General features: G+C 42.2%; 1 protein-coding gene across 8 annotated transcripts in view; it reads right to left on the bottom strand.

Annotated features, from left to right (window-relative positions):
• Positions 1 to 16,231, bottom strand: part of LOC122875541 (transducin-like enhancer protein 3-B) — a 37,395-nt gene that overhangs the window by 1,543 nt on the left and 19,621 nt on the right. For 3 of the 8 annotated variants that reach the window (XM_044196048.1, XM_044197762.1, XM_044195216.1), the window contains exons 8-20: positions 12,784 to 12,988; positions 11,435 to 11,493; positions 8,657 to 8,779; positions 7,086 to 7,136; positions 6,521 to 6,676; positions 5,561 to 5,696; positions 4,781 to 4,953; positions 4,092 to 4,168; positions 3,749 to 3,998; positions 2,691 to 2,938; positions 2,320 to 2,467; positions 2,036 to 2,186; positions 623 to 699 (exon numbers count right to left, since the gene is read on the bottom strand). In XM_044196048.1, the coding sequence (XP_044051983.1) occupies positions 623 to 699; positions 2,036 to 2,186; positions 2,320 to 2,467; positions 2,691 to 2,938; positions 3,749 to 3,998; positions 4,092 to 4,168; positions 4,781 to 4,953; positions 5,561 to 5,696; positions 6,521 to 6,676; positions 7,086 to 7,136; positions 8,657 to 8,779; positions 11,435 to 11,493; positions 12,784 to 12,988 (1,854 nt within the window). The remainder of the gene's footprint in view (positions 1 to 622; positions 700 to 2,035; positions 2,187 to 2,319; positions 2,468 to 2,690; positions 2,939 to 3,748; positions 3,999 to 4,091; positions 4,169 to 4,780; positions 4,954 to 5,560; positions 5,697 to 6,520; positions 6,677 to 7,085; positions 7,137 to 8,656; positions 8,780 to 11,434; positions 11,494 to 12,783; positions 12,989 to 16,231) is intronic. The other 5 variants (XM_044198608.1, XM_044196912.1, XM_044200304.1 and 2 more) reach the window with 3 other exon arrangements.

Consider the following 16,231-nt stretch of genomic DNA (forward strand, 5'->3'; position numbering starts at 1 on the left):
TAGGGGTGGACAGGTACATGTGTTTGTCCAGAACTGTTTGATTTGGTACTCAGCTTTCTTTAATTCAGTATAATTAGGTCTCAGCACATGCAGAACATAAATTCTGGAGAGACTTTTACTCAGACAGCTCCGGTGGTGGTACAGCTGTTGTCTGTTAACTAGACCACATTAGCTCATATAGCGAACGCAAACCAGAGCTGGAAAAGCCTCTGATGTCACTCTGAAAGTATTATGGTTTTCCAGTAAATAACGACACTGAAAACACTAAACTCACTCAAGACTTATTCAGTTAAGAAAAAAACTACCGAATTGTATGTCAAAAATCTTAAACTGCACTGCTGGCCCTAATCCATTTAAAAGGTAACTTCTTAGAGACCAAGGTGACGTCCTCAAATATATTCACGTCACAATGGTACAAAACCAAGAAAAGCAGTAAATCTTTTCATTTGAGAGGCTGAAACTAGAAAATGTTGACATTTTACCAGGTCCCATTGAGAATAAAAATCTATTTTTCAAGGGAGTCCTGGCCAAGATACGCCGCAGTACAAGCCACACATCCAATGCAAGCTGCAATGTTCCTTTATACCTTTTAATTGTGTGTATCTGTGTTTATCGTAGTTACCTGGAATATGCTGGCACCATAAGGAGTCCTCCATGCATTCAGCAGATTGTCCTTCCCTGTGCTCACAAACCATTTACCTGCAAACGGAGAACAGACGTCTTGAGAATATAATCCGAAGGTATGAGTGCTTATTCACGCAAACACACAACTGCTAACATGTGACTGTAATAACCTTATCAATGGCCATAAAAACACCATTACATTAACAATTGTAAAATGCACATAATGAAGGAGACTCACACCATTTCTACTCTGATAATCACCCTCTAATTAATTACCCAACTGACTAGTTGGCTAATGATTTAATTAGTGACAGCAAGAGCTCTGAAGCAGTGAGCATCATTTGATTAACCCGTTCTGTGGTGGCAGAGATATGAGGCTGTGGGGGGTCTTGTGTGAGGAAATGAATACTGACAGTTCTGGCAAAAAAAAAAAAAAAAAAAAAAGGCGATAGTAAAACCTCATTTATCTGAGCCTTAAACTTGAAACCAGCTGGTCTGCCCAACAGGCAAAATGATCTAAACTGAAAAAGCAATGACGAATTTCTCTAATGAGCCTATTTGTAAAATAACAGCTTCCTTGTTAAATACAGCTACGAGCAGTTTAAACCGTACAGAGAAATCTGACATTTCAACACAATTCAGCACTCAAAACAAATTCTCAAATAAACAGCACTCATTAGGAGTTCAGATAAAAAAAACGTTCTAGAGCAAAATTAAACACCATTTTAATCGCACTATCACCCTGCAAGTAATTGAAGTCTCCAGCTGAATACTAATGCTACAGCTAGTGCTCAGAAATCTGGTTTCTAGCAGAGTGCCTAACACAACAATCCTGAAGTGATTGTATCACGATGATTTTGGCAAGACAAGAGTAAAAAGAACTGGAGAAATCCACATTTAACCACAGGGCAGTAGCTAGGATTTATTCACGAGTCCAGATTCCTCCACCCAAGCCACCAAACAACTCTCAAAATTCCACATTTTATTTATTCATGCAACTGTTGGACAACACTAAATCCATTTTAAGATATTTGGTCTAAAAAATATCAGAATTAACCTTAAATAACACAACATATATGTATTATAGGCATAACTGTGAAATATTACCAAGGACATGATCTCCATGTCCTCAGTGGTAGCTACGGCTCGGCAGTCATCCAATAACTAAGTTGGAAGACTGGTGCTAATTTACTTTGTTCTCCAAAGAGATCTCGTGGCAACAACACTGTAGTTTTCAAAACTAGTCGGACATTTTGTCCTGATGTGGCCACGAGATCCCCGAATAGACACCAAATTTAATGCCAGTTTGGCAAAACTTTCTCTTTTCCACTAAATCCAGATTTCCTTGCTAGTGAATGCCCCAAGATATTTTTTATTCCCCATAGGTCTGTGTAAGGAGCCTCTTACTTACCACAGTAGGCAAACTTGAGTGAGAGGACACAGCTCTCGTGCAGGTGCAGCTGGTACTTGTCAGGCTTGGTGTGGTGAAGCACCTCCACGTTGCTGCTCTCCATGCCCACAGCCAGCCATTCTCCAGTGGGACAGTAGCCCAGCGAGAAGATCTGCAATGAGGACAGTTGGATCAGACATCATCAGCATTAACACTTCAATCGAGGATCACCTAAAAGACACACTGAATACATTCATCTGGACTGAAAGATGTGTCAGCTGGCTTTTATACAGGCTTCTCTCTACCTGTGAGGTAAAGTCGTGTTGCTGGAGCTGCCGTCCCTCCCTCAAATCCCAGGAGCGGACCGTGTTGTCGAGCCCTCCGGTCCACAGTTTGGTCCCGTCGTGGGAGATGTCGATGCAGCTGGCTCCATCTGTGTGGCCCTGGAACTGCCTGGAACAGCACACAGGAAGTCAGGCACAGAGGAGAAAGCCTTCCCAACTCTAACAATGTCTTATGTTGGTGGCCAGCTATTTTATTCTTCAAACACAATGAGCTGTGTATTAAAGAATGGATGTGTGCTACATCCAAAGTGAGGGAATGCTTAAAGGCTTAAAGTACGTGCTTAAAGTTTGGCTCAGGGGATGTATTTTTACCAATACGGAAAAGTACTGACCTAACGAGGGTCTGGTTATGGAGGTCCCACACGGCGATGTTTCCATCTGAGCAGCAGGAGAAGCAGACCTTGGCATCGGGGCTTATGGCCAGTGCGTAGCAGGCTGGAGCAGAGGAAGTGAGCTCGGCCTTTATGCGGGGAGTCTGCGAGGCCAGGTCCCAGATGGTCAGCGTGCTGGCCTCGCCACCCACTATCAGGGTGCGGCCGTCAGGCAACAGCTTGCAGGAGCGGATGTAATTGTCCCTGTTCTGGAACAGAAAACAAGTATCGTCACGATCTCGATGACTGGATGTTAGATGTGAAATATCAGTGAATATGACAATTTGAGGAACGAACAAACTCAATTACAATTCGGTTGAGCAAAAAGAGATTAGCAGCATACATCACTGTGTCCACATCAAAACCACCTCTACTTAAACTCAAGAGCTTTTCTTTGACAAGTGAAGCTTTTAGACTGCTGCTGTTTTAGTGAAGCTGTGGATGTCAGCCTTAACAAGAGATGCAGGAAGAGAGTGAAGCTGCAGCTGTTGGCCAGGCGCCAAGAGAGCAGGAAGACAGATCAATAGGACTGTGGAAGCTCTTGGTCGAATTAAAACAGCACCCTGATGGCTTTATAAGACCCAATTGCACCTTAAGGGTGTTGGAGGCCATGAGTTGAACGGCATGAATCCGCAGTATCAAAATGAGAAATGGGAGGCAGTTGGGAGGAAGTAATGAGCTGGGTAATGGCTGACAGGGTTGGCCAATCAGAACATCATTACTCAGCAGGCTTTTTTTTTTCCTCACCAAGGATTATTTCAGCACAGCAGTGAGACACTTTGCTGAATTGTTCACAGCTCTGTCTGTTGGGGGAAAAAATATGGTGGGATGTGGAGTTAGGCTACATTTGATGCTCAAGAAAATGTTAATGAAGGAGACTGATTGCAGACACCTCATGAAACACAAGTACATTATGTCTCTGCTCTTGTTAGACGCCTTGTTACCACTTTGAAGCTTCCACAGTAATAAACGTTTTGCATTTTCCTCTGCTGACTGAAAAAACAGTAACGAGTAGTTACCAGGCAGTCGAGTTGGGACACTGGACTCTTGCTGCCTGGTTGGCTGATGTCCCAGATCTTGACACAACCCTTGCCGCCGGTGTAGACGTGACGTGTGGGGTTGCTGATGGTGACAGCACACACCACCTCCCCGTGGCTCAGTGTGTTGATCTGGCGAGCATGGCGTGGGATGCCCGGTCCTATCAGTGCATCTGGAGGGAAGGGCACGGGCTGCATCTGACCATCTGCACTCACATGAAAAGAATAAGCTCTGCAGAGGACACAGGAGGGGAAAGACGGTCAGTTCTGAGCTAAGAAGTACATGCTATCTGTTAATAAAACAATAGCTAAATCCAAAACTCACGGTTTTCCTCCAGAAATGGATGTGAGGCTGGCTGGAAGGCCTGGAGCTCTCATGTGAGGATGAGGGTCAAACCCTGCCTGCATGAGCAAGAAGAGCCAAGAGTTAACAAACAACCTGCAAAGATAAATTAGACTAAGCTAATATTCAAACTATGCTTCACTTTATCTGCTAACGCCCTGAGGAACCCTTGTACCATTGTTTCCAGGCAAATCCCTTGAAAGGCGCAGATTCAGATTCATTGCATACAGAGAAGCTTTACACAAGGCTACAACATCCCACTTGCTAATGCTAATGAAAGCCTGGGAGATTTTCAAACATGGAGATGCATTTTGGGGGTGAGCCTTTAAAATGCTAACTAACTAACATCAAAGTAAAAGCTACGCCATCTTTGTACTTTCTCATTATGTACACACAACAAACTGCAGCCAGCCAAGCAGAAATGTTCACAATGAGTTATGGAAATACAGGATGAATGTTTTAAGTTTCTCAAAGTCATTTTGCAAACAGACTTCAACAACCTACAGCTGTGGAGGATAATTCATACAGTGGCTGGTGAGGCCTCGTTCCATCAAACTGAAGATGGAATATATGAATGAATATATGTGAAGAGGAGGAGCTTCCTTTATTCAGTTGTGTGCAATAAACACACATTTGATTCATAAATCCTACATAAAAGCTGGAATATTTACAATGGGTGAGCGTCCATAGGCGGCAGCGGCTGCAGCACTCATCTGTGGTGAAATGAGACCCGGATAGACGCCTGGGCTGGTCAGGGATCCGTTCATCTCATGATGACCCATCATAGCAAACGGGCTGGCATAGGAACCCGCAATGGATAGAGGTGTACGCAGGGCAGGGGCGGCTGGAGAAGAGAGAAGACTGTTTCAATTGAAACACTAAACCTTGGTTCATTACAATAAGTGAAGGGCTGCAACAAATAATTATTTTCATTATTATTCAGTTTCATGACAACTCCCATCTGCTGAGGAAGACGTGCGATATGATCAAAAGCTCCAGAACAGCTACTAATGGACCTTGTGGTGAGATTGTTTGGTCAACTATTGTTTCCGAGGTCAAGAATGAACTTTCATTCTCAGGATTATTTTATCATCGTTGAATACGCAGATTATTTTCTTGATGTCTGGTCTACAAAATGTCACAAGATAGTGAAAATGGCCACCACAGTTTTCTAAAGCCCAAATTGATGCCATTAAAATGCTTATTTTGTCTGACCAGCAAATATTCAGTTTATTACCACATAAGAAGAAGAAAAGCAGCAAAGCTTGAACCAGGGAGTGTTTTGATCGTTTAGTCATTTAAAGCGTAGGTTCGCAGAGACGTTTATGTGTGTCTTCAGCGAAGCATAATTCATTGCAAGTCATTTTTTACGCAAAAACACCAAATAGAAAAATAGCTTCTTTTTTTCGCTTCAGTTCTAAATGAGTGTGACAGTGAAGATGTTTCCATACCTAAAGCCTCCATGCCGGGTGGTTTGCCCATTGTAAGAGGCCGCAGTCCTGGAGTGGTGCTGGTTCCTGGTGTTGGGGCCTCATTTCTTGGTGTTGGTGTGTTGGACTTCAGGCTCGGTGTGGACGACTTGTCATTCTAAAACAGAGATACTCTTTAACCTCCGGGTGCAACCTTGTTTTGTATCTCTTACTCTCATTCTCAGCCACACACACACACGAAAATTAAACAGCGTCCATGCCAGAGTAAAAAAAAAATCCCCCCACTGGCAGGGAAATCCAGAGTGACAATCTGAGTGGACGGCTCAAGGTAATCCAATCCAACACTGACACTTCATTACAGCCATGGTGTGTGTGTGTGTGGGGATACGGGTATAAACCTTCGCTTAGAAATCAAGCTTTTTAAGAGTGGCTAGACAAGCAAGATGGTGGCCCAAACACTTCTCTCATAATTAATCCATCTTTCTTCCTTTGCAGATCGAGTTAGAGGAGTGGGGGTTTAGCCTGGTGACACACACTAATGAAGGGACGAAGAGAAGCTGGGTGGCATGGGAGGTAGTGATGTGGGCTATAAATCTGTCTAATCCTTAGCGAAATGGTTTATGTAAAACCCGAAGCATGAGGATTGTCTTAGCCTGGTTAGTGAGAGCTTCAGTATTAGAGAAAGTGGGGGGGGGGCAAGAAACGAAGGAGGCAGCAGTTCCCTTGCTGCTGTGTCTCGGGGTTATTTACAGCCTCGGGTCGAGGAAGAAATGACCATTTATTGGGTAAGCCATAAAGGAGATTGAGAGGAGTGAGCCACAGGGTTTGATTTCCTGAGTGCGCATCCACCCTCTGCCCCTTCAAGCCGCTCATAGCAGCCAACTGCTAAGCCTCCAACGTATTAGTCATTCAGCTCACCCTTCACCCCCTCCACTGTAACCTCTTTATTTCATCGTCTTTCAACGTGTCCCTCACACTCACATGGGCGTGGTCCTTTGCTTTGGAGGACGGCGTGCTGCCCGACGAGGCGACAGAGGCGGGGCTGTTGGGGGCAGCATCCTTCTTCAGGACTCGTGATTTATCCAGGCCGTTTTCTGGAGGAGAGTGAGCGGGGCTGACTCGAGGGGTTGCTGGATCCTACAGAGTTAAACGAGACAGACAGAAAGCGAGACTGAGCAAACAGACCAGAGGAAAGCCACTGGCATGTACATGTAGGTCAAACAAACTGGGGCCTCATGTGCAAACACAGATAAATATACTCATGCGTGCTCGTACTCTCCCTCACACACACATACATACACACACTTTTCATTCACCTGTCACTCCCTTTTCTCTTTGTTTTCTTTGTCTTACTTTCTGCATGAATGGCAAAAGAAATACAGCAAGTAAGCGCACACACAACCAATATTATGACAGACTTTTTGGCAACGCTTTGAAACGGTGTTGAGGCTTCAACAGACAAATGACAAAAGAGAGCTGTATTTAGTCTCTACGCAGCATTCACACTGTGGAATGTGGCAGAGCAGCTCAGTTCAAACAGTCTTACCTCATTGGAAACATCCACCACCAAGTCGTCGCTTTTGTCTCCATCACTGTCCTGAAATGAAGGAGTGACAGGCTCAGCTTACTGGGAAACCACTATCAGCGATAAAATTACATTATTGAGCATGAACCAATACAGTCCAATTATTTGACTGCTAGATCAAAATGAAAGACCACACCAGATTGATGGACTTTGTAACCTGTTTTTACTTTGAGTCCACTGTGGCATTTGTTTATTATTTGCTTAAGATACTGTATATAGATAGGAAATGAAACTGGGTAACGCTTTATTTTACAGATTCTCAGCTGAGGGAATCGGTTATATACGCAAACTTGCTGAGCCGTACGTTAATGCCACCGAACGAAGCCGTGTAATTACAGTAGCGCAAACTATCCATCGCATTGCCACGGGAACCTACGTGCATTCAGTTGGTGATGCAGAAAATCTTTTTTTCCCCCGTTTTCTTCAGGTAATATTAACACTTTAAATTTTACACAGCAACTACAGACCACTTTGGATGAAGTTTTTATGCTTGGTACCGCAGCTAATAAAAAACAGATTAGGAACTTGATTAGTCTATTGGTATTTATCACGGATAATAAATCAATAAAATTAATTTCACTTTGATTTGGCCAAAAACTAAAGTGATTTACACGTATCTTTCATCATGGGACAGTGTCAGACCTAAATGCCATTCTCGAGTATAATGTTTAAATAGGCTGTATCAAGTTTTAAGTTTAAGAGCTCTACAATGTGCAGTTGCACTGAATCGATCAGCAATTTTCTGCCAGCATTCCTCTTTTACCTTATTTGCTGTAATATATTTATTTTTTTATTCTTCATAGCTCTCCATTATAACGACCTGATCCTCTTGACTGAAGTGGGCAAGAGAATGCGCACAGAGCCTGGTGAAGAAAACCTGGATTAACAAAGAAAGTTGATAACCACCGTCATCACTCATTATCTCTGATTGGGGTTTTAGATTTTAATCGAGCCAGCTAATGCAAAGAAAGTCTGGCTACGTCGCACTTGCTTCGTACACCCGCCTGGTCCATTTGAACCCAAGTAAATTTATATTATTATAGAAAACTTTATTCTTCATAGATGTTGAATTGTGCACTCATCTAGAGACAAACTGCAAATGTTTGCATGTGCACTGACTAAAAGACTCAAGGATACACTAGCTTAGCATTTAATTGGAAGTGTACCAATTGAACACTGTCTGTATTTTATCTATAATTAAAGCCAAATGACATACTCCTTTCCAGGTCACTTTCTAGGAAATTATTAGGAATTTACAGACCCATAAAATAAAGCATTACCAAAACTGTGCTGGTTATATAATGAAATAACGGGTGATAAACTGGTTGTTAATTAGTTTTCCTGCCATATTTTGCTTTGCTTATACTTAACTTCTGTCCTGATGATTAACATTTTTCAAGAGTGGTCTAATATAGTTAACCAAAGTTCAAATACAAGCAGAAACATGCTCAGGACCCCTCCCACAGCTACAGTAGGAGAGCTACCAAACTCATTAATGCGAACACTACAAACCAATAAACACAAACACTCACATATCTGCTCATGCTGTCTTTGTCCTCCACTTTGCGTTTCTTGGAGTCGAGACCGTAATCTGAGGAGCTGCGGTGCTTCTCGCTTGCTGCCCGCAGGCTGTCTGATGGCGACACTGAGTTATTCTGCCAACAACAAAAACAACATGCAGCCAGGCGACATCAGTCTCCCTCCAACTGTGCTTATCCTAAAAAAAAACTGTCAATAACCATATAATATACTGTGCCACATAGGGATATGCTTCAACTCCTATGCACATTTCTATGCGTTGAATTGCTTCAGCAAGTTTTATGTGAGGAAGTGAGCTCAGCCAATAATGTAAATGTTTTCTTGCTCCATCTTGACATGATATGGAGTAACAAACTGTGTGACTGTTGCAAATAATCTCTGTTAGCTTAGGGTGCAAGATGTGAGTGATTTATTAAAAAAAAAAAAAAAAACAGTAAGCACTGTCCTGACCTCCTTCAGTCAAGTGAATGTTTTAGGGCTTAAATGCAGCAAGTGACAAACTCCCAGAAACCACCAAATGGTGCGTTTAAGTCCAGGCATAGCTCTGGAGTCTCTTCCTTTGTTGGAGCAGTTACAATATTGAATGTCAAGCTAAATGCACAATGCTCCTAGACTGAAATGGACTGATTTGGGATAGAAGGTGCAGAAGAGGATTCTGGGACAGCTTAACCTGCTGCTGCCAAGGCAGTGGAGCAAGGAGGAAACAGACGAAGCAGCTGAGCAAACCCACAAACACACAAAACGCCTCTGGAAGACAAAAGCATTAACTCGCAAGCTGGGTGATGTGTAGGGCAGCATGGGATATTCGGTATATACACAATCTGACATCTAATCCTCTTGAAGACCCTCTAAGTGACCTGGTCAGAGACACGCTTGAAGCAACATTAACAATTCAAACCAAACACAGCTTGCATTCCTGACTGCCCTTTTTCTGTCTCTGACATGCAAGTAAGTACATGCAAATAAAAACTAAACTGACCAGGACTCACTGTGTAACTGTAAAACCCACGTTAATGACTGCTGGAGAATGTGTGTGTGTGTGCTGTTGCAGGTCAGTGACAAAACAGCAGAAAATGACAGAAAAGTTCATGAAAATCAATTAGAATAAAAAAAGAGGAAGGAAAGAAAGAGGCCATTCAGGGAACCTGGACAAGAGTGCAATGTGGAGACACAAAGAGGGTGTTGCCAGCAGAGAAAAGAGCCATGAAAGAGGCAGAGTGAGAAAATGAGAAAAAAAGAGGAAGAAAGACAAGAGAGCAAAACAGGAAAGGAACTTGGCAAGCAATGAGAGCGTAGCAGTGTGGCAATGAGTTCTCCCCACTAGTGAGAATGCCCGGACAGCCTGGCACTCTCTCAGAAGCTGCAAACTGGGTTTTTGTAGTCTGGGCACTGGTGTGGTAGGGTGGCACTGCCAAACAGGCCGACAGGCAGGGAGGGAGGGAGGGAGGAGGCGAGGTGAAGGCGAGCAAACCCTGAGGCCAGCCCACACTGTCACACAGCTCAACAAATCCCTGCCTTCATCAGAAACAGAAAGATATGGTGTAAGAGAAGGAATGATGTCTGACTTCTTGGCTGCTAATGACGGGAAGAGAAAGCAGAGCAGCGGAGAAACGTAACAGCTTGAAAACTGAGTGAAAGGATGACTTTAAAAAAAAAAGACCTCCTGAGCCGAGGAAAGTGGAGAGAAAAACAAGAAAACACTGTGGTTGGGCAGTTAATGGCGCACACAAACACTTAAACCACCCTCAGCCAACCCAGCAGCTTTCTGCCATTTCCACATCCCTCCTTCTCAGGTCAAAATATGGACATCTGTTCAGCTACTGTTGTGGAAAAGAAAGCAACAAAGAGAGTTTTAGTCTGGCTTGGTGTGAAGATGCTGTCTGACAGACAAAAATCTCCTACAGCATTACAGCCTGTCTGTGTATCTGAGCCTGTGACCTTTTAAGGATTGCTTAGACTCAATAACCCTGCACTTGCCTCCAACTGTGGTATCAGATGACCTGAGACAACAGGACAGGAAGACTGCGTGTGTGTGCACGTGCACTGGAAAGGAGAGGGAGGGGAGGGCGGCTGGGAGATCAGGTAAGGTAGTATTGGCAGCCGCTCGTCACCATACGAGATGGGGGAGTTTGGGTTCCCTTCAGACATGAGTGGGCTCATTCAGGGTGGCCAGTCAATGGGAACTCAATCTGGCCGAGCAGATCCAACAGAGCGTTACGCTCCAGCTATCTGAAAGCTTTACGCCAGTCCAATAAACAAGGACTTTAACATGAGAAGGAAGACAGAGATATAGACAGCTTGAGACAGAGGGGATGGAAAGGAGTAAATGTGTGAGACAAGATAGAGAAAATAAAGGTATATGCAAAAGAAAAAGGAGAAAGGCAGATAAAAGAAGATGAAAAGGAGGTTGGCATTGGACACATGCAACAGTGAATCCTCTTAAGTGGTGAGGGAAGAAGAGACGGAGAGTCAAAGTCGCTTTTAATTGTGCTGAAATTAAAGGAGGTAGCTGACGACTAATCCTCGCCCAGTGATTGGAGTCATTTTCCACCTGGATTAGATGGCACTGGCTTATTTGGCCAGACTTCATTATTTGATTTCAGTCAACCCCCCTGAGTACAAAAAAGTGTGTGTTCTTTGACAGAGAGCACGAAATTCTATTGAACAGTGGGCTTAAGTCTATGTAAAGTACACCTAATCACCAAACACAGTGAGCCAGAGACCACAAAGTCAAGACACACAGGAGATGGAGAAGACGAGAGTCAACGTACCGTGCTCGACTCGCGCTCTTTCAGAGGAATGGCCAGAGGTGAGTGAAAAGATGAGGGGCCAGGAGAGAAAAGCAAAACACAAATTAGTATGGGTGTCACCACGACTCAGCACTCCAATCAGATAACAGTAATACAACTATTATTCAGCTACTCTCATGTATGCAACTTTGGTACCACTTTCTAATAATGCACCTTTTATAGAGAAGTTGTAACTATTAGCTTTATTTATGCTTAATAAATCATTTACTGATGCTTTATAAGTCAGTTATATTATTAAGGACAACTAAGGTTTCAGGTTGCCAGGTTGTGAAAAACTTTATCCTCCAGCAGGACAATTGCTTTGTCTTTTTCAGATCTTTAGTTCATCAGGTCTCTAATGTACTGTTTGACCTCTGACCTTCTGGAAAAGGGTTGTGGGGCATCTGGACCAAATCTATTTATTAATTATTTCTTAGAAATTTAGAAAAACCCTTTATCAATGACTTAACGTTTCTAATTACAGATGATTTCAGAACTTTTCCTTTTGCCATCCCCTCTGTCTCTCCCACCTGTCCTGTCTATCTACAGCTGTCACTGTCCAATAAAAGCAAAAATGCCCACAAAAACAATCTTTAAAAAAGTGAGACTCATGACCCTTAATAATGACTGTATCAACATGTAACTTGCTGAATTGATGGTTTATTAACATAAATAACTCCAGACTTGATGGCAGTGAGAAACTCATACATTTTTATTAATGACATGACTATTAATGACAGCAATAGATATTTTTCACAACCTGGCAACCCAAAACCATATTAATGGCTTATAACTCATCTATAAAGCATTAGTAAATGATTTATTAACAATTATAAAGCCTTAAGTTACAACTTATAAACCCTTTATATGGTGACCAATTAGAAAGTGGTACCTTAAGTTCTAATAACACCAAAGGTACAGAAGGATGTAACTTTATTAGATCAACATTATCACCTGCATTTCTGATAAATCATGTACTCAGTAATTCTACACTGTCTTTTTTTTTTTTTTGCCTGCTCTTAAAACATGTTTATCCTCTATACAAGCAGTAGTGTTCAAACGTCTACAAACTCTTTCTTTCCTAATATGTTAATATAAACTCTTTTATTTTCATGACATATTATGGGTAAGGCCAGAAATATTACACGAAAACCTGTATAAATATTTCTTCACACAGGAATTCTGTACAGAAATGCTTATATTTAAACACACTGCGACATGTTTCTATGATACTTGTATCTGGCTGGTAAACCCAGTTGTTGGCAGGTACAATCACCCATCAGTACTAAAATGCTGCAGGCAGTGTGTGTGTGGCAGGCTGTGCTCCTCACCTCTGTGCTCCAGGTCGTGGTGGTTCTTCTCATCCTTTACAGGCAGGTGAGCCTGGCTGCCAAGAGCGCCCAGAGCCAGCAGGCCAGAGCCAGCGCCCGTCACAGGGGGGATACCGGGCGGCTGCAGGCCTGAGGGGTGTGGGGGCAGCTGGACTGGGGGGCCGTGGGCCGCGTGAGAGAGGTGCTGAGCCTGAAGCTGCTGCTGCTATAAACAAACACAGAGAGACAGGAGACAAGACAGAGGACAAGTGGGTCGGCTGGGAAGTGAATCCATGAATGACCACACTCTACTTATGCATTAGAGGCTGGCTTTGACAACATTTAGTTCAAGGCCAAACCGTTTATGCATAATAGCAGCCTGACAGTGACTGCCAACATGCTGATCCAGCTCATTCACTGTCTGAGGGGAGAAAAACTGTTTCTGTAGATGTACAGTACAGTTATCATCTGGTTGAAAGTGTTAGACAATAGAAACATTTCTGTGCTACTGTTATTTTATCTCCCATTCTCAAGGGCTTTTGGCTGTGCATTGTTATCCCACAATAGACTGTGTATTGTGTCATGAGGCAGCAATGTGTCACATTTTAGCTTATTTATCACATCAATTACACACTAATAAAATAAAAAATGTTTTATATGAGTGTGATAAGACAGCAGTGCAAAGTAGGGCTGCAACTAACAGTTATTTTCATCTGTCAAGTAATTTTTTAATTAATCAAGTAAATTCTTTAGTCTGTAAAATGCCAGAAAATATCACTGCTCTCCAGAACCCAAACTGATGTCTTCAAATTGCTGGTTTTTGTTTGACCAACAGGCTAAAACGCAAATATATTTAATTTACAATGATATAAAACAAAGAAAAGCAGCAAATCATTACATTTGAGAAGCTGGAACCAGAGGCTATTTGACATTAAATAACTGATTCTCAAAGTTGCTGTTGTTTCATTTTCTGTCAGATGACTAATAGTTTCAGCACTAACGCAAATTTGACTGAATCGGCTGTGTGCAAAGATTTGCACATGAGTGAGCTACAGTGTTGTTCCTCTGAAAAGGTTGTCTGAGTCAGTCTCTTCTCAAAACGCATTTTTAAATCGGAAAGCATATCCTGATCTTACCTGAGCTGTCTGTTTATTTTATTGGCTTTTATGTAATTTATCATTCACTCTTGATAAGTGCTCTATAAAGAAAGTTTAATATTATTTTAATAAAAGACTGCCTCAAGGTTTATACTACAGATCTGGTACTCTTCATATCAGATCGGCAGAAATGATACAGAGAGTTTTGCTTCCTCCCAAACCACTGTGCTTCAGTCATAGCTGGGACAGTTAAAAATCAATAGGTCTACACTTGAAAACCTCAAAACCTTTCAACACTCTGGAAAACCAAGCAAGCATGCCCACTCCTCCTGCAAAATGCTGTTAAGCACAGACAGAGTGGAGAACACACACACACACACACCCCCAAGAGGCCATGGACGTCTGTGTGAGAGCAGCAGCCAAAGAGGAGTGAGTAGATAGACAGGAGTTAAATAGCCACTCAGGCAAGAGGGAAGCAAGTGCTTTAAAACAAGGTTAAATAACACTTAGCACATCCATCAAGTGTCTCTCCAAAAAAAGAAAAAAAAACACGATTGCTATTCTGCTTCCTAGATAGAACTTCAATAACCTCATCCATACATTCATTACATGAATGAGACAAGGGTATATCAAGTGGCTTACCACATTTGAAGGTTTATTTAGCAGCTGGCCATTATTCAGTCAGCTCATTATGTCGAGCTGGACCTGAAATAGTACAATGGATATAAGCAACTGAGGGGCAGCATTGTTAATCGATATTGTGCTGGTGTGCCGAGCAGCCTATTTGTTGTGAAAAAGGAATTTCGGGCAAAAAGGGAGAGAAAGGGGGCAGCCAGAACAAGAAAAGGAGGGAGAGGCAGAATCAGAAAATAACAAGAGAATGAAAGAAAGAGGGACTGAGGCAGGGACGTCCCTATTGAGTGTGCCTAATGAGGAAAAGCATGCAGGGATCATTATCAAGAAGCCTCATTAAACGAGCTATGGCTGAGGAGAGGAGAGAGAGAGAGAGAAGAAATTCAGAAAATAAATTGCTTCCAATTCAATATTCATGGATAAAGAGCTGGCTTCCTTTCACACTTATCTTTTTTCATTATGTGTAAATGCCGCTGCAGCTCAAGCAACTTCCACAGGAAACAGGCAATTAAAGTTAACTAGGCGGAGCTGGCTCCCTGCAGAACAGTACTGTCAGGTGGAACAAGCATCAACAGCACCAGCACAAACCAGCTGGCAGACTGTCTTAATAAGTCTGGCAATGATCGCCACATTACCTATTTATCCTGTGCTTTACAACAGTTTCTGTGGCTCATCATATTGTCTTCAGTTGTCCCGGCAAATATTAGACTACACCCTTCGCTAAAAACAGACCTGTTTGATTTCAGCATTGGAATAAGATTGAGACGCAGGAAACGTGTTTGAGGTTAGAAATAAAGTGCGATCAAACCTGTGACACCTGAGTAAGGCAGACAAAAATATCCAAACACACCCGTCATGCTTAGTCTCCAAAAGACAACATCTCCCTTCACAAAGACACGTTAAGAGTGCCAGCAAGCAGTTCAAAACACAGATTGTTTCTCTGTTTGGTAACTTCCCTGACCACTGACCATGAAGGCTGGGAAGACACTATGAGGCAGCTGCTGCTGCTGGGTCAAAGGAAAAGGAAGAGGAGAGATTCAGCCAGACCAATGATTGCAACCAATGATTGCTTTCATTATCAATTTATCTGCAGATTATTTTCTTGACTGACAGATTAATCCTTTGGAGAATTCGGATTGAGTCCAAGGTGATGTATTCAAATTGCTTGTTTTGTCCTATCAACAGTCCAAAACCCAACGATATTCAGTTTACTATCAAAGAAAGTAAAGAGAACCATCAAATATTCACATTTAAGAGGCATTTTTGTTTTAAAAATGACTTGATTAACAAAATACGTGGCGATTAATTTTCTGACAATCAACTAATCATTTCAACTCTAAGCTTGATTCATTAACTAGCGCCTCTAATAATAAAGCTGGTGATCCCAGGCTAATATCACATTTTTAAATAACATAAAATATAAATTAAATGGTCAGCTAAGATCAAAATCTTGAACCATCCATGTTCCATCATCCTGAAACATTGACAAAACCTCAGACATTAACAAGCAGCAAATGCTGATAAGTCAAAGCATGTGTCACTGTGGACACTGTGTTACTTAAAAAAAGCCCTACACACTGAAATCAGATGGAAATATGACCTGTAATAAAGTAAACATGCACACTCATAAAACATGCAAGTTCTTCTTTTCGCTGTTAGCAAATGAACCAGTGACGTGAAAAACAAAACCAGGCAGTGTAAAAGTTGACTTGAGTTCCACATATTAGCATTCACATAAG

Source organism: Siniperca chuatsi, linkage group LG1 (assembly GCF_020085105.1).
Source record: "Siniperca chuatsi isolate FFG_IHB_CAS linkage group LG1, ASM2008510v1, whole genome shotgun sequence".
Classification (NCBI taxonomy): domain Eukaryota; kingdom Metazoa; phylum Chordata; class Actinopteri; order Centrarchiformes; family Sinipercidae; genus Siniperca; species Siniperca chuatsi.